Source organism: Manihot esculenta, chromosome 4, assembly GCF_001659605.2.
Source record: "Manihot esculenta cultivar AM560-2 chromosome 4, M.esculenta_v8, whole genome shotgun sequence".
Taxonomy (NCBI): domain Eukaryota; kingdom Viridiplantae; phylum Streptophyta; class Magnoliopsida; order Malpighiales; family Euphorbiaceae; genus Manihot; species Manihot esculenta.
The window spans coordinates 3,093,965-3,120,906 of record NC_035164.2 but is presented as its reverse complement, the minus strand read 5'-3'; the positions used below and the strand labels follow the sequence as shown (position 1 = coordinate 3,120,906).

Below are 26,942 nucleotides of genomic sequence, written 5' to 3'. Positions count from 1 at the left end.
ATATTTAATAATTAAAATTAATAAAAAAATTTCTTGATAAATTTTTAAAATATAATCGACATTTTAATATATTTTAAATTAACTAATGAATTAGTAATTTTTTCTATACTAAAATAGAGAGACTATCCTTTTCTTATTATTGAATTTGGGGCAGAGAAAAGGAGGGCATATATATCAAAAAGGGATGCAGAGGGCCAGCTCTCCAGTCTCTTCCCCGTGATCCCTTTTTCCGACTTATCACTGCTAGAAGCTGCCAGGGCTAGAACAGGAAGCAGATTGTTTTTTCCCTTTTTTTTAAAGCTCAATCATCACTGCTCTGTAAGTGGCTTACGATTGATCTCTTTTCGTACTTTTTCTTTTATTTTTTATTTAATAATATTTTCCTTATTTTATTTCTTAATTATTAATTATACGTTTAGTTTTTTTTTTAGATGAATTCCAAGGACTTTCTTTTGACTATTATTAGTAGTTCCAAGGGAAATCTGAGAGAATCCAATAAATTTTTTTCAATTTTAGCTTTGTTTGTTTTCCCTCATGGGTATTAAAACGAAGGTGAATTAGGATTTAGCTTAAGATTTGTTTGTTTGCCGAGAAAGTTTTAGCAGGCAAGTGGCTTCAAGGGATTAAATGGAAGTGAAAAAAATGTGAAATCTTATACTATGGTCGGTTGTTGGAGGTTTGAACCTTTAAAATCTTCACTTTTTTTAACTATTCTGTGAGTAGGGAGGTTTTGATACCTTATCTTTTTATTACCTTACCTGTAAAAACCTCCATACACTCCTCTGAACAGACTGTTAGCATATGGTTTGAAGGACAAGAGTGTGAGGGAAGCCTGTTTCATACAAATAGAGGGTAAGCTGTGTCATGTGAGGTCAAAAAGTGATGGTAGTTCTGGTTTGATGATCCAGAATTTGAGCTACATTTTTTGTCTTCCAGAAATTTTATATCATCAATTTTCATTCCTGAAATTTATCCCTCAATGATGATTGTGTAATGCTGAGGAAATATCAGTTCTTTGTATCTTACTAGTTCATATGAAATTAAATTTCTCTAGACACCCACCCGCACAAATTTGGCTATGACCATAGCTTAACAGCTTCTATAATTTTATTGGAGACTATAAATGTGTATATACTGTTTTCCTATTTTTTACAATTTAAGTTGTTAACGAGTTTTTCATCATTATGTTGGTTTTTAACCTAACTTGGTTGAGGTATATTTGACTGGAAAATGTATATATAAATTTGCAGCATGGGAAGATCTGTAGCCGATGAAAAGATTCTCAGCTACAATGATGTTGTTCTTAGGCAATCAGACCTGGAGATCCTCAGTGGTCCATATTTTCTTAATGATCGAATCATTGAGTTCTACTTCAGTTATCTTTCTTCAAGAAATCCTTCAGAAGACATCCTACTGGTTCCACCTTCAATTGCTTTCTGGATAGCAAACTGCCCAGATACTGAGTCTCTCAGGGATTTCCTGGAACCCCTTAAATTACCGGATAAAAAATTGGTGATATTTCCTGTCAATAACAATGATGATGTGAGCCTTGCTGAAGGTGGATCACATTGGAGCTTACTTGCATATGAAAACAATGCTAATGCCTTTGTTCATCATGATAGCTATTTGGGGATGAACAGAAGACATGCTTTGAAACTTTATAAATCCGTTGTGGGATTTATAGGTCTTGATGGATCAGCTGAGGCCAAGTACATGGAACTTTCTAATTCACCTCAGCAAGTGAATGGTTGTGATTGTGGCTTATATGTTACTGCTATTGCAAGAGCCATATGCTACTGGAGTGAAAGCTGTGATCACAAGGATAGAGATGGTCTATGGTTTTCTGTTGTGAAGGAGCAGGTCACTCCAGCTGCTGTTGGTGCGATGCGAAATGAAATTCTACTTCTGATTAGAAGTCTTATGCAAAGCAAATAAAGGATTTCCATCGCAGAAGAAAAATACATGAGGTTTGTATAAATCTTGACTGATGTTAGTACAGGGCTTGGACACTTTACTCTATCTTCAGAGGGGTTTGGATGGCATTCAGTTGAAGTTTAGGAATCCAATATCGAAATCTTAATATTGCTGTAGAAGTTATTTTTCTGAATAATTTCTATAAAGCACATATGAATTCTTTTTCCTTGGCTTTTGGAATTATCGCATAATGTGATACACATACGATGAAGAAGGAATATTGATGGAAGCTTTCGTAACATCTATGTTACTTACATTTGAATACGGGTGTCAAAAAATGGGTGTATATCCCTATACCTGACTTGCCAATTTTCTAAATAGAAAATTCAGAATTATGGATCTAAGTTTAGACACAGGTGCTTGGACACCTTATGTTATACAAAATAAGTTAGAATAAAAAGACAAAGTTATATAGTAATAATTGTAGTCTAAATGACTAAATACATCATTCAAAATACAACTACATAATTATTTTTATCTAAATATATACTCTTTATCTTGAGACAAAAGAATGTTCTATTAACTATATATGAATATGCCACTCAAGTATCTAAGTATACAAATAAGTATTAGACACATATTATATGTCATATCTCTCATGAAATATTGTGTCAACACAAATACGGCATGACAAATAAAGAGTCAGTGTATCATAGCATAAAATCAAGTTGCAAGTTGTGGTTTGCTTTAAAACCTCAACTTGTGAATTTTTTCTCAGTAGCACTAATGTTAGAATTCTCCCAAAAGTCTGCAGCGACCATGACATATTAGTGCTTCAGATTTGTCTGCTTATTATCTGTGCTACTAAGTTCTTCAACCGAATTATTTTATAGATAGAATTGTAATGTTACAGGTAGCCAATGAATGCACACTTGTACCTATGCATGTCTTTTAGAAAATGTTATTTTGGATTAGCGGTTTCAATAATCTATTGGCAACTCGTGTTTGCAGAACTAGTTATAATGTTTGGCAATTAATCACGCCTTTAACCAAACATCCCAACAGTCTCTCTCTCTCTCTCTCATCTTTTAGACAGAGTTTGTTCTGATTTTCTGTTTATGTTCAAGGGTCTACTCATTTTGTCCTGCCAGATCTGTCAGAAACAAGGGAGCTCCCTCTCTTGCCTAAAAGTGGGTTACCTCCATCATTTTTGAGATAGATTTGTAAATAGGCTGTTTTTTGGTTATTTTGTTGCAGATCTTGTGCTATTTGTCGGTGAGGGTTTCCCAACAATCTGCACTACTCTAGTTTGGGGCTGTATGTAGTTAGGGCCTTTAGTTTTCATTTGTTGCAGATCAATTGCTTTCATGGTGAGATGTTATGGATCTGCATCTTGTGGTTGTGGTTGTGGTTGTGGTTTTTGGTTCTTGAGGCTTCAAGCAATGATGGATGACAGCATCTCAGGATATCATAGCCTGCTTAGGCCACCATGGAGCTCTGCCATCATTGCCCCTGCTGGCTGCTGGTGCTTTCGACTCAGCCTCTGTCTTTTGACTAGCCTTGGTTCTATGGGGTTTTTCAGGTTGGCGGTGGTGCTTTTAGCTTGTCTAGTCTAGGTTCAGTGGAGCTTTTTCGAAGTCCACTGTGCTTCTGACTTGTGTTTGTTCTTTTCTGCAGCTTGAGTTGTGAGACGATATATATATGGTGTTCTGCAGAGTCTGGTTGGTATTTAGATTGCTTAGTTTTGAACGTGATATAAAAGCTTGTGATCGTAGGGAAAAAAACTTTTTAAGTCCCCACTTATAAATGTATATTAGTGACTTTTGATTAATCAAGTATATATACACTTTTGTGTGGATAAAAATTTTCAGTGATTGTACTATTGATATATATAAAGAGTAATCTACTGATCCATTTGTGGATGTGTTTAACTTATAGCTTTTGTTATTTGTGGTCAGGAGACAAGGAGGAGCTGGACAACAACTGGGAGTGCTTTAGAAAATCAGAAGAGAGAGCTATATGGCGTCAAGTGTTTTAATTCTTGCCACACGAATTATGAGAACGAGTATCGAATGCGTGAACGTTCCATGCATGCATACATGTGAAGAATGAGTCATTAAGCTCAATAAATTTATAGTAAGTGTCTTATTTAGTTTATTCCAGCTTTTTTTCAAAATGATAGTTCAATTAAGATCAAAATATCTGACTTTTCAATTTTTCCTAATCTCAAACTATGATTTTAATGAAATTTATAAATATATATAACCTTCATAATGTTTCTTTGATTTTTAGCTTTAGTTTAAATTGAAATAAACTGAATCAAACTGATGTTTTAAACTCCTGTTTAATTATAATTTGAGCGATTTCACGTTCCTTGGATGACGAATTTGGCCGAGAAGTTCTCTCTCTTCCTTCAATTATACAGCTTTAGCGTTTGTTTTGGGAGAGGAGGGATAAAACTGATGTACTAACACTAAGTATTTAGTAAAATTCAATTTTCAATTAGATTGTTAAAATTTTAGATTTTAAATGCTTTTATTTATTTCCTGGCAAGTAAAGCAAGAGCTTGAAACACTCAATCATTCTATTTCAGATCAAACCCCTTTTCATCGTATTTATACTGGTTAAATTTAGACTAAAAATTAATTTAAGAGAAAAAATATTTAAAATTTTTATAAGAAATACATTACTTCTATTTTTAATTCAACAATTCCTAACATTTAAAAACACTGCATAGAATGTTCATGGAGGCTCGACAACACTGCATAACATTTAAAAACACTGCATAGAATGCTCATGGGACTCGACAACACTGCATAGAATGCTTGTGGAGGCTCGACATTGGATGAAAAGCTTAATTTACTAAAAAATTTAGTTAAAAAAATGGAAAGTCTAAAATACTCATAACTCACTAAAAAGCATTGTTAAAAAAAATGAAAAGCCCAAAATACCGTACCACTAATACCATATTAAATTAAATCAACCTAATTCACTCAAACAATTAACTAAAAAAATAAAAAAAGAAGTAGATGAAAAGCTCAAAATACTATACCACTAATACCATATTAAATTAAATCAACCTAACTCACTCAAACAACTAACTAAAAAAAAAATAAAAAACCCAAATACCATGTTAAATTGACCTAATTCACCTCAAAATTAATTTTAGTAGGTGAATTAATTTTAGTTCAAAAAAAGGAATGACTACGACCACATTACCCTATCCCGCAATACATCTACCATGTTGCTTTTGGAAGCTATTACTCGATAATTCCTCAAACATGAGTCGTCATGAATGGGCACATTGATCAATTCAAGTACCATTGTAATAAAACACACAATAAATTTTTTTAAAAAAAAAACAGAATTTGAATTTGCAATTTCTCCCATATTGTAGTTTAGATGTCATACTAAATGGTTCGCGAGTTACAAGTGAACCCACAGAAAAATTTGTCAAGAACAAAGGAAATAACAAAACTTCATATATAATAAAATTAAATAAAATAAACAGCAATTAATCGGGCAGCATTTGGGACGATGCGATAAACTTGGACGGAAATGGAGATGAGTGCAAGTTTTGCTGCATCTTTTCAGTGATAAATATGAAGAACGAACATCATCAGTCGGTGCTTCCGTTCAAGGTAATATTCTTTTTTCCCCCGTCTCCCCTGCATCAACACTACGACTGGCATCAAAATGAAAGCTCATAAAACTGAGTGAAAAACAGAAGGCATCAATGGTGCGTTTTAACAAATTTGGATATCATCTTAAAAACACAGCCCGACCCCGAAATGGCAAGAAGCACAAAACATGCAAAACATTTGAATCCCACTAGCCACCCGTAGAAAAACCAGGTAAAAGATTTTCAAAGAAAGGAGAGGGGGCCGAGAAAATTGAATGACCTGGGGGTTCAAATCAATAACTAACATCATATTAATAGGAGGAAAATGAAATTAGCTTTACTTTCACCATAGACCTGGCCACAATTGAAGCCTAACAATTATCTGCTATTCAACAGTTACGCGGATCATAGATATCAGGTGGTTACCATTTTAAAGGATCATCTATATCATGCTAGTATCCACTGGATAACTCCCCAAAACTCGTAAGAATGTTGCAAACTCCTGCCAAAGAGGATTATTTCATGTCAATACTAATTTGTGCCATTTTAATCAGTTCAAGAAAAAGATACACCTTGAGGTGCTTGAGAGCATTCTGTGCTCTCTGGTCGGCCATTGATGCCTCAAAATCCACATAGAAAAGGTAGTCGAAGTATCTGCTAAACGATATTATAAAAAATCAGGTAAAGAAAATTCCTCAACTGTCAGGCAGATAGATAGAAAATGAAGCATAAGCAACTCCAATCAATGAAGCTAGCATATAGAGGCAATCTGAGAATAAAATGCAAATATGTTCAAAATATTTACTTTGGAAACCCATTGTTGCTATCATCAGAAGCTCTCAACGGCTGATTCCGCAATGGACGACTCTCAATCTGGTTAAAAGAACAAAAGAGCAAAAGAACTAAGGTACAAACATACCTAAAGCACAAATCTCCAACTATATCACTGTCGAGAGACCAGATGTATCACCGGCAAAAAAAACATACCTTAGTAAGGTTGATTTGCCGCAAAGCAAAAACGGCAAGTGCTTTGAAAAGCACTCCAGGACCCTCCTCAAGTGAAAAAACGATACTTGTCTGAGATCTCAAGAACCACACTCATTAATAAAACTATATTGATATTGAGATTATAATTTTCGGTACTTAGTATTATGAAAGGAAAAACCTTGAATGGCCTGTCTGTGCCCGGAATTATGGGCTCCCTGGCTAGCATCAGAAACCGAGTGACATTATCACAATCATCCTGTAGAAGGAAGTGTGGGTGATGCAACATATCTAACACGGAGAGAAATATATCACCGCACAAAGATGCTGACAAACAAACCTGAATATCTTCAGCCAATATATTTAAACCATAAATCTTTCCAGCCACAGAACTAGCAACAGCTCCTGTATCTTTGAGTTTGTGAAGAGCAACATGCTACATGATTAGAGTACATAATTCAATTGCAAAACAACTCAAAGGCCAAAAACGGCGGTAATTCACAAAGGGTGAAACAATTACTCCAATATCTAACTATTCTAAACAAGAATTTAGAATATAATAGACTACACAGGTTGACCAAAGAGCTTCCTCATAATTTGCTACTAAAAGTGGCTCCCAGCAATCCTAGAAATGTATAAGATAGTTCTTCTTAGAAATCACCCAACCTTGATTTCGTAAAAATCAAAACACCAGGACCAAAATCCAACAAAATTTAGACCATTATCAGACTCATGTGGTATATTTCGTATGCTAAGCAGATCTCCCAAGACCTTCTTTTGCCTCTCCTCCCTTCTCTTTTTATGGGTAAAGTATGGGGTGAAAATATCTTTGTTTTTCTTTTCACTTGCCTCACTCTCTACATCCAAGTTATTATTTTTGTACTTCATGTCTTTTAAAAAGTTGTTTTGAACAACTCCCTAAATATGTAATATATATTTGGAAAGTCCAAAATGTTAAGTCAAACTTACAGATTGAATTGGGCTGAAATTTAATCCTAGTGGTTAACTTATTATTTTTAGAGAAATTAAATTTACCGACTTCACCAAAGATTTGACAAGTTTAGTGACTGCAACTGAAATCAAGTCTCTAAAACTCACAAGAGCAGAAAATAGGCTAACTAACTACCGAAGCCTACCTTAGCGGCACCAGCAGTATCGTCCACAGCTTCTTTAACCAATCCCAGACTTGTTAATGTATGCTCACATTGAGCAAGGGCCTAAAACATGACCAGGTACCTTATAAAAACCATGAAAAAGGCATGGAAGATTAGTTGAGTAGTACTTCATAAATCACAATAACCTGTGGATGACTTAAGACCCTCTTCAAGTCTTCAACTTTAACACCATGATTGGCTAGTAAGCAATGGCGAACAGCATATTTCACTTCACCTACTATATGCAGTCTATGACGGAGCAAAAGGTCATAATTTCTGTGGATGCTCCCACCTAAAGAATTTTCAATGGGCAGAACTGCTCTGTCCACAAGCCAACGTTCAACAGCCTGTGAAACAGATGAAAGAAAAGATATATCAACCTTTAGAACATCCAGTGGAGTATCGAGCTGTAAAATTCTATTGGCAGAGCTCAAGGCAATATATATTTTTTTTTAATAAAAACATGATACAAATGGGTCATATAGCATGAGACCTACCTAAAACCCCAGTAAAGACACTGGCAAAGGCAAAACTTATGACGTTAGGCAATAAATTAATCCCATATTCTTAACAAGTGCGGTATGAATATTTCATACACCAGGCAACTAACTCGGTATGGTTACGATACAAAACATCACCAACATGGATTCGATTTTGGTTTACAATTGCAATCCTATTAAACTATTGCTTTTATAGGATATTTTATATAAAAATGTACAAAAAGCCACAAAACCTTAAATTAAGATCAGAGCTTTCCATTCAAATTTCAAATGACGCAAATAGACAGAACTCGGTGATTATATCACTGACAATTATAAAAATCCAAGATCAACTACCGGAAAGTAGCAGAGGAGAAGCACAACTAACTGTCCACATTATAAATTACTATACCGACAAATGACATAATAAAAAAATACTACTTGCAGAACTTGAAGGACATCTAACCATGCAAAAATATGATTACAGAATGTGAGGGATCAAGAATTCACCTCAAAAGCCGTGTCAAATTGCTCACATGGTACTGCTTCACAGTTCGGATAGGCCTTCTCCGCCGCTGATTCGCTGTACGCGCCACGAACTCCCTGCAGATATCATCGAATAATCAATCAATTATCTTAAGAATTTCAACATAAATGTATGTTGAATGGTATTTACCTGGTAAGCAACGCGAAGACGTGACCCATCAGAGACGGAGCTAGAGAATTGAGAAGACGATAAAGGCTCTAATAAAACATACAAAAATAAATTAAAAAAATACACAAAATCCTTGTTAGTTAATAATCAAACAATAAGGAAGGAGCAATCATACTCGGGAGCGCATCTCTGGAAACGACGTCGTAAGGAGTATCCCGCAATTGAAGAGCAGCAGCCTGAGTGTTCTTCCCGTCGGCCTCGATTGCTCTATCATTTTCTCCGCTAAGAGATGCCAAAACAATAGTATTACGACGCCGTTTAACAGAAATCAGCGGCGATTTGATGTCAATTCGGGGAAATTGATCAATTGGCGAGTGTTTAACAGTGATTTGGCTCGGAAGAGGGGCAACATGGGATCGTATCGCAAAAGGCGCCATTGATAAGGTAGGTAAAGTGCATGAGAGAAAGGAAAAGAGGGGAATTTGTAAACTCTAAGAGGGAAGTGGAGGTGATGAGAACAGAAGAAAAGGCGAGACGTCCGAGGTAGCGGTGAAGTGTTGTACAGAAGCTGCGTTGGTTTTGTTCTGTGCCCCTTGATAAGGTATATTAATTAATTATATTAATCGATACATTATAATTAATATAAGAGAAAATTATTACTGAATTAAATTAAATTATGAAAAAAAAATTAATTATTCTTTTTAACTTTAAAAAATACATTAAAATATCATAAATATTTTTAAAAAATTTACTAATTAATTTATTTTTTTAATCGTTAAATATTTTATTATTTAATTTTTATATTTTTAAAAAATTTATTAATTAAATTTTTAAATTTTAAAAAATCTATTAATTAGTACATTTATATTATAGATATTTTAAACTTTTTTATCATACTCAAAAGTTAAAATTAATGAAATCACATATTAATAAACTTTTTAAAACTTCAAATATATTTTAATATATTTTTTTAAACTAAAAAATTAATTAGTGAATTTTTTCATATTATAGACACTATATAATAATTTTTTTTTAATATAATTATTATAATATTTTATAAACATTTTAATCCCTAAAACATTAAGAAATATTTAAATTCTTAAATTTTATAAAAATTATAATTTAGTCTAAATATTTTTAAATTTAGCTTATTATTTTATAATTTAGTCTATATTATGAAATAATTCTTTTTAGTTATAATTATCGATGCGACATAACAATCGTCCAAAATAAATTATAAGTTATCGCTACAAGATAGAGTCACGTGGCGTGAGTCTAATAAACTGATATGTGAAAGTCTTACCTAAAGAAAGATTAGGATATCGTAACACTCAGTGTTCAGCCAAGACTCACTCTCTCTTAAACGGGGTGAGTCTTCCATGAAAAGTTATCATTACCGGATATAATCTAGCAAATTCCCGTTATGCCTATAATTGTGGGATCCCTTATCCATTAGTCAGTACCAGTCAGATTTTCAGGAGAGTATAAAAGCAAGCATGCACAGAGTTCAAGGTACACATTCTTACACGCTCATTCTAAGCTAAAAGCAATCTATTACATTAGCTCATTCTAACAATTGTTGACTTGAGCATCAAAGTGACTGTCCATAGATGCAACCAACTCATTATTTCTCTTTTATAGATTGACTAATCGCAGCTCAGTTCTATTTCCAGCCACATCATTTGGTTCTATTGTCGATATCTCCATTAAATTGTTCATGTTCATTTGGATTAAATCTGGCTTTCTAAATTATTTTCTCCTAAAAAACACTTTTTCATTATTCTTCAATGACTGACAATGCATGAGCTATTGCTAAGTTCGCTGCCAATAAGAGAGCTATCATCTCTTCCACCTCTGACAGTAGATAAAACACCCCATGCATGGTCAATGAGGTGGAGTTTAACAACCTGAATAATGAGCAAATATTTCAATATATTAAAAAACTGCAGGCAACTCTCGAACAATACAAAACTCAGGGGAAGACCTTATTTATGGCTTTTAGAATAAAGGATGAGGCTTCCTTCGAGACTCCGAGAACTCAAACGGAATCGATTCAAACACAGTTCAAAGGGAAGGTCAAGCTAGAGGATTGGGTTCCAAAAGACGTTGACTATAAGCTGGTCCATGCTGTGTAAAGGTACCAGAAGGATCAGGAGGAAGACTATGGCCTGGACGATGCCTCACCTCTGTCAGAGAAAATCCTTGTAGAGACCTTTCCTATAAAATTTAAGCTTTCTAGTTTGGATAAATATGACGGGACAATAAATTCCAGGGGCCACCTGGCTATCTTCAAAACAACGATGCAACTTCAGGATGTCAATGATTTTGTGCTGTACCGAGTGTTCCCAGTTCACACTCATAGATTTGGTTTAGAAATGGTACCAACATTTGAGGCCAGGTTCTATTCAAAATTTTACTCTGTTTGCTATGATATTTAAATCTAGATTTATTACATGCATACCTCCCAAAAAACTCTTCTCTGACTTGCGGAAGATTCGCCAAGGAGAGAGTGAGTGTTTAAGGAGTTTCATCTCACGTTTCAATGCTGAAGTGATATAAGTGGAAGAGTTAAATCACGAAATAGCATGCGAGGCATTGAAAAAGGAAACTTGCAATATCAAGTTCATGGACTCTTTGATCAAAAACTACGTCGCTACCTATTTTGCAGTTGATAAATAAGGCTTAGAAGTACATAAGACTAGATGATGAAGTCCAAGCGCTGAAGAAAGATAAGAGGACGAGTCAAAATAAGACCCAGAAGCCGGAAAGGCGAAAGAATGAAGGAAACTGCAGGAATTATCCAGTGTGCCGAGGAAGGAACAATCGAGGTAAGTATAAGAATTATACACCCTCGAATGACTCATGAACGCACATTTTAATGTGGATCAAGAAAAATAATAAGGAGGTCAGATGGCCCTCCAAGCTCAATCCTAAGAAAGCCGACAGGTGAGATAGAACCAAGTACTGTTATTTCCATGAAGAACACATGCATACAACGAAGGAATGCTTACAGCTAAAAGATGAAATCGAGAGATTGATAAGGGACAACACGCTTCGAAAGTTTACCAAAAAAGATAGAGAGGAAAGGAGACTGAGCCTGAGGTAAGAATCCCTAAAAACACCATTGATAGTGAACCCATTGTGGTTATACATGTAACGCCCCGGAAATCCGGACCGCTACCGGCGCTAGGATCCGGGTCGACTTAAGGTCGTCGGGACCCGTAGCAAGCCTGACATATAATCTGTAAACCTGTATAATCCCATACATGATAATCAACATGCATAAAAATTAAAACTTTTCCTCATACATACTGTCATCAACTAACTCAACCTGTGCATACTCTGATCATATACATAACATAGTCCCTCTGTGGGATCTCATCAAGCCTTAAAGGCAAAACAACCTGTGTTGAGTTAGTTTACATAAACATCATAACGTAAGATCATGTATATACAAAAGGGATTAACAATACATTATGGTCAAGCACAACTCTATCCTCAATAACCTCATTACATAACATCCTGAATATTTTTACATTTCCTCATAATACAGTTGTCATGTCCACACACTGACTATTACATACATATGACTTTTTCTTCTTGCCTTCTCTATCTATCCCGTACCTGCAAACCTGGGGTTAGGGGAGAGGGGTGAGCTAGATGCCCAGTGAGTAGAACTGTAAAAAGAATATTTAAAACATGCTATCATGAAATGCGTCACTGCACAATCAAATCACACCACGGATGGACTGATTCAAAAATCCCTCAACTCCATGCCCGGCCCTATTATGGGCACCACAGGACTTCGTATTGCCCGGCCCTATTATGGGCACCACAGGACTTCGTACTCGGAGTTATTGCCCGGCCCTATTATGGGCACCACAGGTCTTCGTATTGCCCGGCCCTATTATGGGCACCACAGGACTTCGTATATAGAAGGCTAATGAATCGTCCTAATGTCCATCCACTATCATCTATCACAACAATACAATGCGGCATAGTCGTGAATTCTAATGCAAACAACCTATAACATGATCATGATGCATGAAGCATGATAAAAGCATTTCATTTCTTAATTTAAAAAGGTTAAGTTAGTTCCACTCACCTCTGGCTGACTCTGACAAACTCTGTAGCAGCTGGCTCACTGCTGGGGTCCTTGGTTCCTCGGGTCCGAACCTACACAGGTGGACTCCAATGAGGGACCAAACATACATAAACATAACTCTAATATATCCCCCAAAAACCCCCTAAAACATCCTGAAAATATCACATAGAGATATGCATGAAGTGGCTGAACAGGGCACTTTCGGCGGCACCTTCGGCGGCCGAAAGTCCTGGACAGAGACGAAACTCAGGTAAGTTCGGCGGCACCTTCGGCGGCCGAAAGTCCCAGACAGAGACGAAAGTCTCTTTTCGGGGGCAACTTCGGCAGCCGAAAGGCCTGCCTCCCCAGCCATGTTCGGCGGCCGAAAGTGCCTTCGGCTGCCGAACCTGGTTTCTGCCAAAGGGCAGAAACTTGGCTCCTTTGTGCATTTTCGCCTCCAAACTCACAAATCATGCATACCACTCAACCAAAATCAAGCATACAAGATCCTAGGGGCCTCAAAACATCAAATACCCCAACTACAACACTTCAAACATACCCAAACATGCCACATTGTTCATAAATCACATAAAACCTAACATTTGCTTAAAAACTCATACAACCCTATACATGCCATTCTATCCCATAAAACTTCATAAAACTTGTTTAAATCATACATTGAGCTTAAGATCGGCTCTTACCTCTTGAAGATCGAGGGTTGAGGAGATCTAAACTTGGAGATGGAAGAAGTTCCAACTTTTGGTCTTCAAGCTCCAAAACTCGTTCTAAGCTCAAAGATCTTCAAAACCGAAGTTATAAACTTGTAAAGATCATGGAAAAAGGAAGGAAAGACTCAAGATTGGGGAAGGATGGCGGAATGCTCACCTTGGCCGAAATGGGGAGAAAAAGCTCGCCCATTTTCGGCTAAGGGACCCTTTTATAGGTGGCTGGCCAGGCCACGTTCGGGGGCCGAATGTGCCTCCGCATCCATGCAAATGTTCGGCGGCCGAACTTGACTTTCGGCTGCCGAACCTGAACTTCCCTAGCTCATGCTTTCGGGGGCCTAACGTGCCTCCAAAACGCATGCATGTTCGGCGGCCGAACTTGACTTTCGGCGGCCGAACCTGGGTTTTCCTTCAATGCTATTTTCATGCAAAACTCACTTAGTTTCATACTTTAAAACATTAAAATTCATGAAAACATTTTATAAAACATGTCTTTACCCTTTTAGAAGTTTCCGACATCCGAAATTCCACCGGACGGTAGGAATTCCGATACCGGAGTCTAGCCGGATATTACATTCTCCCCCCCTTAAGAACATTCGTCCCCGAATGTTCCTCACTAGCACACATAGCAAGGCAAAGAACATAACACACATAGGGATCTAACCTTAAAAGAGATGAGGGTACTGCTGGAGCATAGACTCCCGTGTCTCCCAAGTGCATTCTTCCAGGTTGTGGTGGTTCCATAGGACTTTCACCATCGGGATTTCCTTGTTTCTTAACTTTCTGATCTGGGTGTCTATGATCCGTACTGGCTGTTCAACATAGGTGAGGTCCTCTTGGACCTCCACATCAGGCTCACTAAGAACCTTGCTCGGATCTGACACAAACTTCCTCAACATTGAAACATGGAAAATCGGATGGATTCTTTCCATCGAAGCAGGTAAATCCAGCTTGTACGACACATTCCCAATCTTTTGCAAGATTTCAAAGGGTCCGATGTATCGTGGGGCTAGTTTTCCTTTCTTCCCGAAGCGAACCACTCCCTTCATTGGAGACACCTTGAGCAATACCAGATCCCCCTCCTGAAACTCTAACTGTCTTCTGCGGACGTCTGCATAGCTCTTCTGTCTGCTTGCAGCAATCTTGATTCTTTCTCTGATTATGGGTACCACCCTGCTGATGATCTCAACAAGCTCAGGCCCTGCTAAGGACCTCTCTCCAACTTCTTCCCAACAGACAGGTGATCTGCACTTCCTCCCATACAAAGCTTCATATGGAGCCATCCCGATGCTAGCATGATGGCTGTTATTGTAGGCAAACTCCACCAAAGGTAGATGCTGCCTCCAAGAACCGCCAAAGTCCAGCACACACATTCTGAGCATATCCTCGATAGTCTGGATGGTCCTTTCTGACTGTCCATCAGTCTGGGGGTGGAAGGCAGTACTGAAGTCCAACCTAGTACCCATGGCATTCTGCAGACTCCGCCAAAACCTGGAGGTGAACTGGGGCCCTCTATCTGACACTATCGAAACAGGAACCCCATGCAGTCTGACAATCTCATCCACATATACCTGCGCCAACTTGTCCACAGAGTAGCCACTCCTGACAGGAATGAAGTGAGCAGATTTGGTGAGTCTGTCCACAATCACCCATATGGAGTCCAATCTGTGGGACGTTGCCGGTAACCCCACTACGAAGTCCATAGCTATATTCTCCCATTTCCATTCTGGAATAGGTAGCGGGTTAAGCATTCCAGCCGGCTTCTGATGTTCTAGCTTCACCCTCTGACACACTTCGCAGGCTGACACGAACTGTGCCACTTCTTTCTTCATCGCTGGCCACCAATAAACTTTCTTCAAATCTTGATACATCTTGGTGGCTCCGGGGTGAATGCTGTATTTTGCATTATGAGCCTCTCTCATAATGTCTCCTTTTAGCCCAATGTCATCTGGTACACACAGTCTGCTCCCATAGCGGAGGATCCCCTTACTGTCGAATCTGTACTCGCTATCATTGCCTGACTGAACAGTCCTGGCAACCTTCACTAACTCCGGGTCCTCATGCTGTTTCTGAGCCACCTGCTCCAGAAACACGGGTGCTACTCTCATCTGGGCCACTAAGGCACCTGTACCAGACAACTCCAACTGTAGACCTTCCTCAATAAGCTTGTAAAACTCCTTCACCACTGGTCTCCTCTCTGCGGTGATGTGGGATAGACTGCCTAGTGACTTCCGGCTTAGGGCGTCTGCCACGACATTCGCCTTACCTGGATGATACTGAATCTTGCAATCATAGTCACTCAGCAGCTCTACCCACCTCCTCTGTCTCAAATTCAGATCCCTCTGACTCAAGATGTACTGCAGGCTCTTATGATCTGTAAAGATCTCACATTTCACCCCATAGAGGTAATGCCTCCACATCTTGAGTGCAAAGATTACTGCTGCCATCTCAAGGTCATGTGTGGGGTAATTCAACTCATGCTTCTTCAGCTGTCTAGAAGCATAAGCAATCACCCTCTCATTCTGCATCAGTACACAACCCAGTCCCACACGGGACGCATCACAAAAGACTGTAAAGTCCTCATCACTAGATGGCAGAGCTAACACTGGTGCTGAAGTCAACCTCTTCTTAAGCTCTTCGAAACTCTCCTCGCACTGGTCGGTCCACAGAAACTTCTGATTCTTCCTGGTTAGTCTGGTCAGAGGAGCTGCTATCTTTGAGAAGTCCTGAACGAACCTCCTGTAGTAACCTGCCAAACCCAAGAAACTTCTAATCTCTGTCACTGAAGTGGGTCTAGGCCAGTTAGCTACAGTTTCTGTCTTCTTGGGATCTACCTCAATACCATTCTCTGACACTACATGCCCCAAGAACGAAATGCTCCTCAGCCAGAACTCACATTTAGAGAACTTGGCATACAAGCCATGTTTCCTCAAAGTCTGCAAGACCAACCGCAGATGATGGGCATGCTCCTCTGCATTCCTGGAATACACCAAGATATCATCTATGAAGACAATAACGAAGTGATCCAGGTACTGGCTAAACACTCTGTTCATGAGATCCATGAATGCTGCAGGGGCGTTAGTTAACCCGAACGGCATCACAAGGAACTCAAAATGCCCATATCTGGTCCTGAAAGCCGTCTTTGGCACATCCTCATCCCTTATCCTTAGCTGATGGTACCCCGATCTTAGATCTATTTTGGAGAAACAACCCGCTCCGGCTAGCTGGTCGAATAGATCATCGATCCTTGGCAATGGGTACCTATTCTTGGTAGTGACTTTGTTCAACTGCCTGTAGTCGATACAAAGTCTAAGGGATCCATCCTTTTTCCTCACAAACAAGACCGGAGCACCCCAAGGTGAGGTACTCTGTCGGATGAAACCCTTTTCTACCAGCTCTTGCAATTGCTCTTTCAACTCCTTTAACTCGGCTGGAGCCATCCTGTAGGGAGGAATAGAGATCGGTCTAGTTCCAGGCATCAATTCTATCTCGAACTCTATCTCCCTAGCAGGTGGTAAACCTGGAAGCTCATCAGGAAAGACATCCTGAAACTCTCTGACAACTGGCACCGAGGCCGGCTCCCTGACTTGACTGTCTAGCCCTCTCACATGAGCTAAGTACCCTTGACATCCCTTCCTAAGCAACCTACGAGCCTGAAGAGCTGATATCAGACCTCTAGGTGTGCCCCTCTTGTCTCCTCTGAAGACGACCTCTGACCCGTTCTGATCTCTGAACCTGACTACCTTGTCCCTGCAGTCCAAGGTAGCACCATGGGTAGATAGCCAATCCATCCCTAGAATGACGTCAAAGTCTGTCAAATCTAGAACCACAAGGTCGGCGGAGAGGCATCTTCCCTCAATAAAAACTGGACTGTACTGGCAGACTGACACTGCCACTGACGGGTCACACTTGGGTCCACTGACCCATAGGGGACACTCTAACCCAGAGACTATCAGACCTAACCTCTCAACGGCTCTCGGAGCAATAAATGAATGAGATGCACCCGGGTCCATTAATGCATACACATCAGAACACCCAATGACGAGATTACCTGACACCACGGTGTTGGATGTGTTAGCCTCCTGCTGTGTCATGGTGAAGATCCTGGCTGGAGCTGATGGACCTTCACCTCGGGAACCAGAAGAAGAGGCTACCCCTCTCCCTCTACCTCTGCCACTGCCCTGAGTTGTGGCTGGAACTGCTGGCTGTGCCACACTACCAGAAGCTGTCTGCTGGGGCTGGCCCATAAAAGGCGCTCTAGGACAATCCCGAGCTATGTGTCCCTCCTGTCCACATCTGAAACATGCATTAGTCCCAGCTCGACACACTCCCCTGTGTGGTCTTCCACATCTCTGGCATTCTGTACCATCTGAGCCTGAGCTCGAGCCACCGCCAAATCCCAGACCGGATTTCAACTTGTTCCAAAACTTATTCTTCTTCGGCTTCTTGGTGGTGCTATCCCACCTCTTCTTACCTGAACTCTGAGAAGAGAAACCTGGTCCTCCTCTGTTTGGGGTCTTAACCCCCGAAGACTGGGTCACTGACTGCTTCACTGACCCCTCAACTATAGCACTTGCCTCCATTCTTCTAGCCATATCCACCACAGTGTGGAAACTTTCTCTCTCAGTTGACTGAACCAACGAGGAGTACCTGGAATGCAGCTTCATAACATATTTCTTGGCTTTCTTCGTATCTGAATCTAGAGCTTGCCCTGAAAAAGGCAATAGCTCCAAGAATTTATCCGTGAACTCCTCTACACTCATGTGCTCTGACTGCCTCAGTTGCTCAAACTCAATCATTTTCAGTTCTCTAGAACTGTCTGGAAAAGCCCATCCAGCGAACTCATTCGCAAATTCCTCCCATGTCATACCGTCTAATCTCGGGTCCACATAACACTTGAACCATTCCCGTGCCTTCTTGCACTTTAAAGTGAACCCTGCCATCTGAATGGCCCTGCTATCACTTGCCCCTAGCTCATCAGTTATTGTCTTCACTACTCTCAGATACTCAAAGGGGTCATCCCCTGACTTGTATTTGGGAGCATCTAGCTTGAGGTAATCTGTCATCTTTACCTTGCTCCCATCAGCTGAGCTAGGTCTAGGAGGTTGAGTAACTGGGGCTGCTGGTTCTGTAGGTGGTGGAGGTGGAGGTGCAGCATTCCCCGAGGTGGGGTTTGCCGGGTTTGGATAGAAGGGTGAGGGTGGATAAGCTGGGTACTGTGTATAGGGTGGATAGAAAGGTGGATAAGGCATGTAGGTAGGGTAGGGGTTAAAGCTGGAGTAATCCGATGTGCCTCCCATCGGATACCCTGAACCCTGTGGGAAGGGTGGATAATGGGGTGGAAAACCATACCCCGAGGCCTGAACGCCTCCCTGAGACTCCCCTGTCCCTTCTTCCTGCATGCTCACATCCAGGTTCCCATCCCTCCTCTGATCCTCTTCCATAACCTCCCTCACATCTGAAGAACTTCCACCTCTATCTGTCCCCCTTCTGCTAGCATCAAAAGACCTTCTAGGGTCCCTTGACACCCTCTCTCTGTTGGCTCTACAAGACATTGCCCTAGGCAATGTAGGAGGACGGGCGCTCGTGCCCTCATCCTCAGGTGGCACTCCAGTCAATCGCGCAGATCGACGAGTTTCTCTCATCCTATTCTCTGAAAAACAGCTCATAACAAGCAAACATTAGCATCATATGGTTCATGTGGGCACACATGAACCCTCATCGCATACATCACATAGCATATCATATCATTAATGCACATGCATAAAGTCATGGCATTTCACATCATCATGCAAGACAGGACTTAACATCCTATCCTAGTGGACATGACCTTCCTACTGTGCTTGACCTCCTATAACATCTATGAGCCCGACACTCTAGGTCCGACCATATGAACCTAGGGCTCTGATACCATTCTGTAACGCCCCGGAAATCCGGACCGCTACCGGCGCTAGGATCCGGGTCGACTTAAGGTCGCCGGGACCCGTAGCAAGCCTGACATATAATCTGTAAACCTGTATAATCCCATACATGATCATCAACATGCATAAAAATTAAAACTTTTCCTCATACATACTGTCATCAACTAACTCAACCTGTGCATACTCTGATCATATACATAACATAGTCCCTCTGTGGGATCTCATCAAGCCTTAAAGGCAAAACAACCTGTGTTGAGTTAGTTTACATAAACATCATAACGTAAGATCATGTATATACAAAAGGGATTAACAATACATTATGGTCAAGCACAACTCTATCCTCAATAACCTCATTACATAACATCCTGAATATTTTTACATTTCCTCATAATACAGTTGTCATGTCCACACACTGACTATTACATACATATGACTTTTTCTTCTTGCCTTCTCTATCTATCCCGTACCTGCAAACCTGGGGTTAGGGGAGAGGGGTGAGCTAGATGCCCAGTGAGTAGAACTGTAAAAAGAATATTTAAAACATGCTATCATGAAATGCGTCACTGCACAATCAAATCACACCACGGATGGACTGATTCAAAAATCCCTCAACTCCATGCCCGGCCCTATTATGGGCACCACAGGACTTCGTATTGCCCGGCCCTATTATGGGCACCACAGGACTTCGTACTCGGAGTTATTGCCCGGCCCTATTATGGGCACCACAGGTCTTCGTATTGCCCGGCCCTATTATGGGCACCACAGGACTTCGTATATAGAAGGCTAATGAATCGTCCTAATGTCCATCCACTATCATCTATCACAACAATACAATGCGGCATAGTCGTGAATTCTAATGCAAACAACCTATAACATGATCATGATGCATGAAGCATGATAAAAGCATTTCATTTCTTAATTTAAAAAGGTTAAGTTAGTTCCACTCACCTCTGGCTGACTCTGACAAACTCTGTAGCAGCTGGCTCACTGCTGGGGTCCTTGGTTCCTCGGGTCCGAACCTACACAGGTGGACTCCAATGAGGGACCAAACATACATAAACATAACTCTAATATATCCCCCAAAAACCCCCTAAAACATCCTGAAAATATCACATAGAGATATGCATGAAGTGGCTGAACAGGGCACTTTCGGCGGCACCTTCGGCGGCCGAAAGTCCCAGACAGAGACGAAAGTCTCTTTTCGGGGGCAACTTCGGCAGCCGAAAGGCCTGCCTCCCCAGCCATGTTCGGCTGCCGAAAGTGCCTTCGGCTGCCGAACCTGGTTTCTGCCAAAGGGCAGAAACTTGGCTCCTTTGTGCATTTTCGCCTCCAAACTCACAAATCATGCATACCACTCAACCAAAATCAAGCATACAAGATCCTAGGGGCCTCAAAACATCAAATACCCCAACTACAACACTTCAAACATACCCAAACATGCCACATTGTTCATAAATCACATAAAACCTAACATTTGCTTAAAAACTCATACAACCCTATACATGCCATTCTATCCCATAAAACTTCATAAAACTTGTTTAAATCATACATTGAGCTTAAGATCGGCTCTTACCTCTTGAAGATCGAGGGTTGAGGAGATCTAAACTTGGAGATGGAAGAAGTTCCAACTTTTGGTCTTCAAGCTCCAAAACTCGTTCTAAGCTCAAAAATCTTCAAAACCGAAGTTATAAACTTGTAAAGATCATGGAAAAAGGAAGGAAAGACTCAAGATTGGGGAAGGATGGCGGAATGCTCACCTTGGCCGAAATGGGGAGAAAAAGCTCGCCCATTTTCGGCTAAGGGACCCTTTTATAGGTGGCTGGCCAGGCCACGTTCGGGGGCCGAATGTGCCTCCGCATCCATGCAAATGTTCGGCGGCCGAACTTGACTTTCGGCTGCCGAACCTGAACTTCCCTAGCTCATGCTTTCGGGGGCCTAACGTGCCTCCAAAACGCATGCATGTTCGGCGGCCGAACTTGACTTTCGGCGGCCGAACCTGGGTTTTCCTTCAATGCTATTTTCATGCAAAACTCACTTAGTTTCATACTTTAAAACATTAAAATTCATGAAAACATTTTATAAAACATGTCTTTACCCTTTTAGAAGTTCCCGACATCCGAAATTCCACCGGACGGTAGGAATTCCGATACCGGAGTCTAGCCGGGTATTACAATACATGTGATCGCAGGAGGCACTAATAATGGCAAGGATAAAAATAAGCGTGTAGCTGAGGACGTATTGTCCATAGAGTAGGAGCCATGGGCAAGGCAGGAGATAAAGTTTGGACCTGCAGATAAGGCGACAAGGTTTTTTTACAATGATCCGTTAGTCATTAGTGTCTGCTTAAACAGGTATGCCGTAAGGCAAGTCTTGGTTGACACAGGTAGTCCCATCAACCTCATTACTCTAGATGTTTTTAATAAGCTAGGTTTAGACAAGAATAACCTTACTAAGATCTCCTAACCGTTAGTGCGATTAGGGGATAAGACCATAGCAGTACTGGATACCATTAATCTCCTTTTTATGTTGGGCAATGAGAAACATAAGCGAGAGATATATGCATAGTTCGTAGTGGTAGACATTCTACTTGCCTACAATGTAATACTTGGTCACTCGGTCTTGAACTATCACAGGATATTTATTCACATGGGTGTTATGTGTTTAAAGCTGCCAGCTCCAAAAGTATTAGCTGTTGTTTGAAGTAACTAGAAATCAATATAGGAATGTTACAAGCACTCAACGAAAAGCCTCGAGAAGGCAACGATGCCCATCGAGCTGCTGAAAAAACCAGATTCCCATACAAGCTAAAGCCATTAGACACGATAGAAGAAGTCTAGCTAGAATCCGATAAAAAAAAGATGTAACAGGACTAATAAAAAAGGTCCAGTATCCTACATGGTTTGCCAATATAATACTGGTTAAAAAGGCAAATGGAAAGTGGAGGATATATGTGAATTTCATTAACCTAAACAAGGTGTGTCCAAAAGATCACTATCCACTCCCGTCCATCAGCAGGTTAGTAGACTCTACCTCAGACCACACAATGCTCTCTTTTCTTGATGTTATTTCAAGTTACTACTAGATCTTGATGGACCCCTAAGATGCAAAAAAAACTACTTTCATCATCAATGAAGGGTTTTTTTATTACAAGGTGATGTCGTTTGGGTTAAAGAACGCAGGGGCCACCTATCAAAGGCTAGTGTCGAGCATCTTCAAAGACTTGGTAAGAACAACGGTTGACGTATATGTGGACGACATGGTCCTAAAAAGCTGAGTCTTAGAAGATCACGCAGGTGACATCTAGATGGTTTTTGACTTACTAGATAAGGCAGGTATGAAACTTAATCCAAAAAAATATAATTTTGGGGTAAAGGCTAGAAAATTTTTAAGGTATATAGTCTTTGAAAGAGACATAGAAGCAAACCTGAAAAAAATAAAGTCATCCAAGATATGGAAGCACCCAGGTGCATAAATGACATACAAAAATTAAATGGGTGGATCACAATTCTTGACTAGTTTATATCATACTCAGCTAGGAGGTGCTTCCCATTCTTTAAAGCCTTAAAAGGTAAAAATAAGTTGGGGGGAGGGGGGTGAGTGCATGGAAGCATTTGAAAATTTAAAAACTGCATTTGAAAATTTAAAAACCTTTTTTCATCTCCTCCTTTGCTAAGCTCACTCGTCGAAGGCAAGGTGTTATTTTTGTATCTATATGTTACATAGAAAACAATGAGCTCTGTACTCGTACGAGAGGACAAGGGAGATAAAAGCCCTGTCTACTATGCTAGCCAGGTCTTGAAGGGATCAAAATTGAATTATCCCCCTCTCGAGAAATTGGTTTTTGCAGTCCTGATGTTTGCCACAAAGCTACGCCCCTACTTCGAGTCCCATACCATTGAGGTAAGAACAAACTATCCTCTGCGAAAAGTGTTTTACATGCCAGAACTTTTAGGATGGTTGTCCACCTGCGCAGTGATGCTATTAGCATATGAGATCAGGTATGTCCCAAGAAACGCAATGAAAGCTCAGGCAGTAGCTGATTCATTGCAGAAATGACTCTACTCCTAGAGACCTCAGAACCGTCGGTCAAAGAATAGAAGGTTTGGATGGATGGTGCCTGTGGAGCTGAGGATTCTGGAATCGGAATCCTTTTACAAAGTAAAATGATAATAAAGCTCTGATATGTCGCAAAGCTCACCTTCAACGCCACAAAAACTGTAGCTGAGTACGGGGCTGTGATTATGGCACTAAGAATTATCGTGAAAATAGGTATACAAAAGTCTGTTATTTTTAGCGACTCACAATTGGTTTTTACTCAATGTCAGGGACAATACAAAGTCTGAAATTCTAATCTCATCAAATATGAAGAGAAAGTCTGGTCTTTAATAACGAGGATCAAAGATAGGCAGAGCGACTACGAACTTTGCCAAGTAGCCAAAACTGACAACGAAGAAGTTGTTTAATTGGCAAAAATGGCGGCAGTGGGAGAGCAACATTTAACTCAACTGTTCCAATTTGAAGAACTACATACTCCAACAACTGATGAAGAAGAGTCTTTGCCTATTAAGAAAGGAGAATCATGGATGACACTGGTTTATAGGTTGTTGATAGAGGGCAAGTTGCTAACTAATGAACTGTCGGCCAAACAAGTAATAAGGAGGTCCTCTAGATATATACTAATAAATGGTTGGTTGTACAGGAGGACGCAATTGTGGTTATGGTGGATAATAGAGGATGATGGCTGGAGTATCCTCAAAGATATCCATGAAAGAGACTGCAGAAGCAATGAAGGAGCTCGGACAATCGCCCAAAAGGCATTCAGGCAAGGATATTACTAGCTAACAGTAATGTAGGATGCAAAGAAACTTGTCTAGAAGTGTCAGCGGTGTCAAGTGCATGCCAGCATCTCGTGAATTCTTGGTGAGATGCAAGTAGCAATCAAAAGCTCCTGACCCTTTTTTTAATAGGGGTTAGACATCCTTGGCCCATTTCTAAAAGCAACCGGATCAAGAAAGTTCGTGATTATGGTAGTGGACCATTTCAGCAAGTGGGTTGAGGCAAAGACAGTCTAGTCTATCACCACGCAGCAGGCAATCTCTTTCATCAACAAAAACATATTTATCCAATTTGGAATTCCTAAGGTAGTCATCATTAATAATAGGATTCAGTTTGTGAGTTCTAAGTTTAAAGATTTCTACAGGAAATTGGAAGTTGACTTAAGATTCAGCTCGGTGTACCATCCTCAAACCAACGGGATGACTGAGGTGACAAATAGGACAATCCTATAAGGTTTGAAGAAAAGGCTCAGTAAAGCTAAATGCAATTAGCCCGAGGAGTTGCCCCACATCCTTTGGGCATATAGAACAATCCTGAGAATGGCCATAGAGGAAACTCCATTTTCGCTTGTATATGGGGCTGATGCAGTAATCCCTGTGGAATTCTAAGTAAGCAGTTTTAGGGATCAGCACCTTGAGTCCTTAAGGGACCCCGAGGAGATGTAATTCAACCTTGACCAAGCTGAATTTTCATGAGTAAACTGCAATCAGAATGGCGGTTTACAGGAACAATATGTCCCGGATGTTCAATAATAGAGTCAAATCGCGAGTCTTTAATATAGGGATTTAGTCCTTAAAAGAACTAATGTAACAGGTGGTAGTGCCAGGTCTGGTAAGTTAGGTGAAAACTAGAAAGGACCATTTAGGATCTCAAAGGTTATTTCTCTTGAGTCTTATAAGTTGGCCAAGTTAGATGGTTAGGTCATTTCTCATTCTTGGAATATTTGTAATTTATGCAATTTTATCAATAATATTTAATGAGGTATTTTTTATGTGTTGTATGTTATTCAGATTATAAGGAACGATGGTTTGCTAAAATTAAGAATCAACAAATCAAAATAGTTTTTCTCAAGGAAAGGCCACAAGGCAGGTATCCATCAGGCTAATGACTGGATATTAGTCCTACATTAAAATTATTTAAGGTATTTTATATTGAAGTCACAAGACGGGTATTTTTCAGGCTCATGATCGGGTGTTAGTTTCACTTATTAAAATTATTCAATACATTTTTATGCAAAGGCTATAAGCGGGTATTTGCTAGGCCCATAACCAGTGTTAGTTCCACTTGATAAAATTATTCAAGGCATTTTTATGCCAAGGGCACAAGGCGGGTATCCGCTATGCTCATGACCGGGTGTTAGTCCCACTTATTAAAATTATTCAAAGCATTTTTATATGAAGGTCACAAGGCGGGTATCCGCTAAGCTCATGATCGGGTGAATAGTCCCACTTATTAAGATTATTTAAGGCATTTTATACTAAGACCACGAGGTGAGTAACTATCAGACTTTTTATCGAGTGTTAGCCCCATCAGCCATTTTATTTAAGGCATTTTTTATGGCAAAAGGCAAGTACTGTTAGACATTTGACCGGGTGTTAGCCCCGCTTAGCAATTTTTTCAAGTTATTTAAATATTATTTGGCGACAATTAGACCAAAGTTTTGGCCAAGTACCGATCCTACAATACTTAATAAAGATAAAGACAAGATGAAAATAAAAGTTTTTTATTAAAGAAATATTACTAGACAGAAGGGACGTCATCGGTCGCCTCCTCGTGAACTTTTATTATATTTTCATCTATAGCTATTACATTAGAAGCTGAATCAGAGGGATTGCCTTCGATTGGCCTCTCTTTATCCTGCCCATCCTCGTCCCCGTCCTCCTCATCTAGAAATATGTCATCAGTCCAAGAGAAGTCATCCGTAGGAAATTGCCTGATAAGCTCATTCTTTACATAGTCCTGACCTTGGATAAATATCTCCTCACCTCAGGCTACCATCTCTTGAAACTCAACTTCCAGTCCAGCCACCCTGTCTATGGCGACTCGGGTCTCTTGTGCCTGAGACTGCATCTCCTGAACTTGGCAATGAAGGATAGCCACTTGATTCTTGGCGACTTTAGCCTGATTTTCAAGGGCGAGCTTTGAAGTATTGGCCTCATTTATGTCTGCTTAAAGCTTCTCGACAAACTCCAAAATCTCTTTCATAGTGTTTTTCACCTCCTTAATCTGAGCCTTCAAACTCCTTCTGTAGGATATTTTTATCCGTTTCTTATGCTTCGAATTCTCGCCTCAGAGCATTGTCCTGTTCCTTAGCCATGTAGGCACACAAGGTACTCTTTATTACGGAGTGGATGATGTTGTCGTAGAGATCGTTTGTCTAAATAGCATTTAGGCAATGATGATCTCCAGGCCTTAGGGTGTTCTTAGCTATGAGGACTAACAATTAGGACTCCTCAAGAAGTGAGGTCGTTCAAGTCAGCGCCAACACCATATATTAGATGCCCTGAGACCATGTGACTCCAACTACAACCTCTTCCTGTGACGATTCAGCTTGGATAGGGATGACTG

General features: G+C 40.1%; 2 protein-coding genes across 9 annotated transcripts; one reads left to right on the top strand and one right to left on the bottom strand.

The window, feature by feature from the left end:
• The first annotated feature begins 161 nt into the window (after window positions 1–161).
• LOC110613436 (NEDD8-specific protease 1) lies at window positions 162–4,071 on the top strand. Of its 4 annotated transcripts, XR_006350461.1 has the most exons (5): window positions 162–318; window positions 1,251–1,967; window positions 3,172–3,496; window positions 3,592–3,635; window positions 3,873–4,071. XR_006350461.1 is itself a non-coding variant. In XM_021754559.2 (3 exons), exon 2 carries the CDS (start codon window positions 1,252–1,254, stop codon window positions 1,933–1,935), a length of 684 nt encoding a protein of 227 aa, XP_021610251.1. In that variant the 5' UTR covers window positions 163–318; window position 1,251; the 3' UTR covers window positions 1,936–1,967; window positions 3,873–4,071. The 4 variants fall into 4 exon arrangements, 2 of the variants coding, with proteins under 2 accessions (XP_021610251.1, XP_043811906.1); XR_002487621.2 differs by having other exon boundaries at window positions 3,172–3,635; XM_021754559.2 differs by lacking the exons at window positions 3,172–3,496; window positions 3,592–3,635 and having other exon boundaries at window positions 163–318.
• A 1,196-nt stretch (window positions 4,072–5,267) lies between these two features.
• On the bottom strand, window positions 5,268–9,393 carry LOC110613435 (arogenate dehydratase/prephenate dehydratase 2, chloroplastic). 5 transcript variants are annotated; one of them, XM_043955970.1, is made up of 12 exons: window positions 8,984–9,393; window positions 8,830–8,897; window positions 8,664–8,756; window positions 7,821–8,021; window positions 7,657–7,737; window positions 6,861–6,956; window positions 6,702–6,779; window positions 6,524–6,613; window positions 6,342–6,409; window positions 6,109–6,193; window positions 5,963–6,038; window positions 5,268–5,599 (listed from the first exon to the last, which is right to left on the bottom strand). In XM_043955970.1, the coding sequence occupies exons 1-11, from the start codon at window positions 9,243–9,245 to the stop codon at window positions 5,979–5,981; spliced, it is 1,182 nt and encodes a 393-aa protein (XP_043811905.1). In that variant the 5' UTR covers window positions 9,246–9,393; the 3' UTR covers window positions 5,268–5,599; window positions 5,963–5,978. The 5 variants fall into 5 exon arrangements, with proteins under 5 accessions (XP_043811905.1, XP_021610248.1, XP_021610247.1 ...); XM_021754556.2 differs by having other exon boundaries at window positions 5,268–5,593; XM_021754555.2 differs by having other exon boundaries at window positions 5,268–5,582.
• Between the last annotated feature and the right edge of the window lie 17,549 nt (window positions 9,394–26,942).

What these genes read in the sequence shown, in the direction of transcription:
- LOC110613435 (XM_043955970.1), bottom strand. Translation starts at nt 9,245, where the DNA reads ATGGCGCCTTTTGCGATACGATCCCATGTTGCCCCTCTTCCGAGCCAA. An exon ending in TATTGGCTGAAGATATTCAG is followed by an intron (nt 6,780 to 6,860) that starts GTTTGTTTGTCA and finishes TTCCTTCTACAG; the next exon opens with GATGATTGTGATAATGTCAC. An exon ending in ATGCTCTCAAGCACCTCAAG is followed by an intron (nt 6,039 to 6,108) that starts GTGTATCTTTTT and finishes CCTCTTTGGCAG; the next exon opens with GAGTTTGCAACATTCTTACG.
- LOC110613436 (XM_021754559.2), top strand. Translation starts at nt 1,252, where the DNA reads ATGGGAAGATCTGTAGCCGATGAAAAGATTCTCAGCTACAATGATGTT.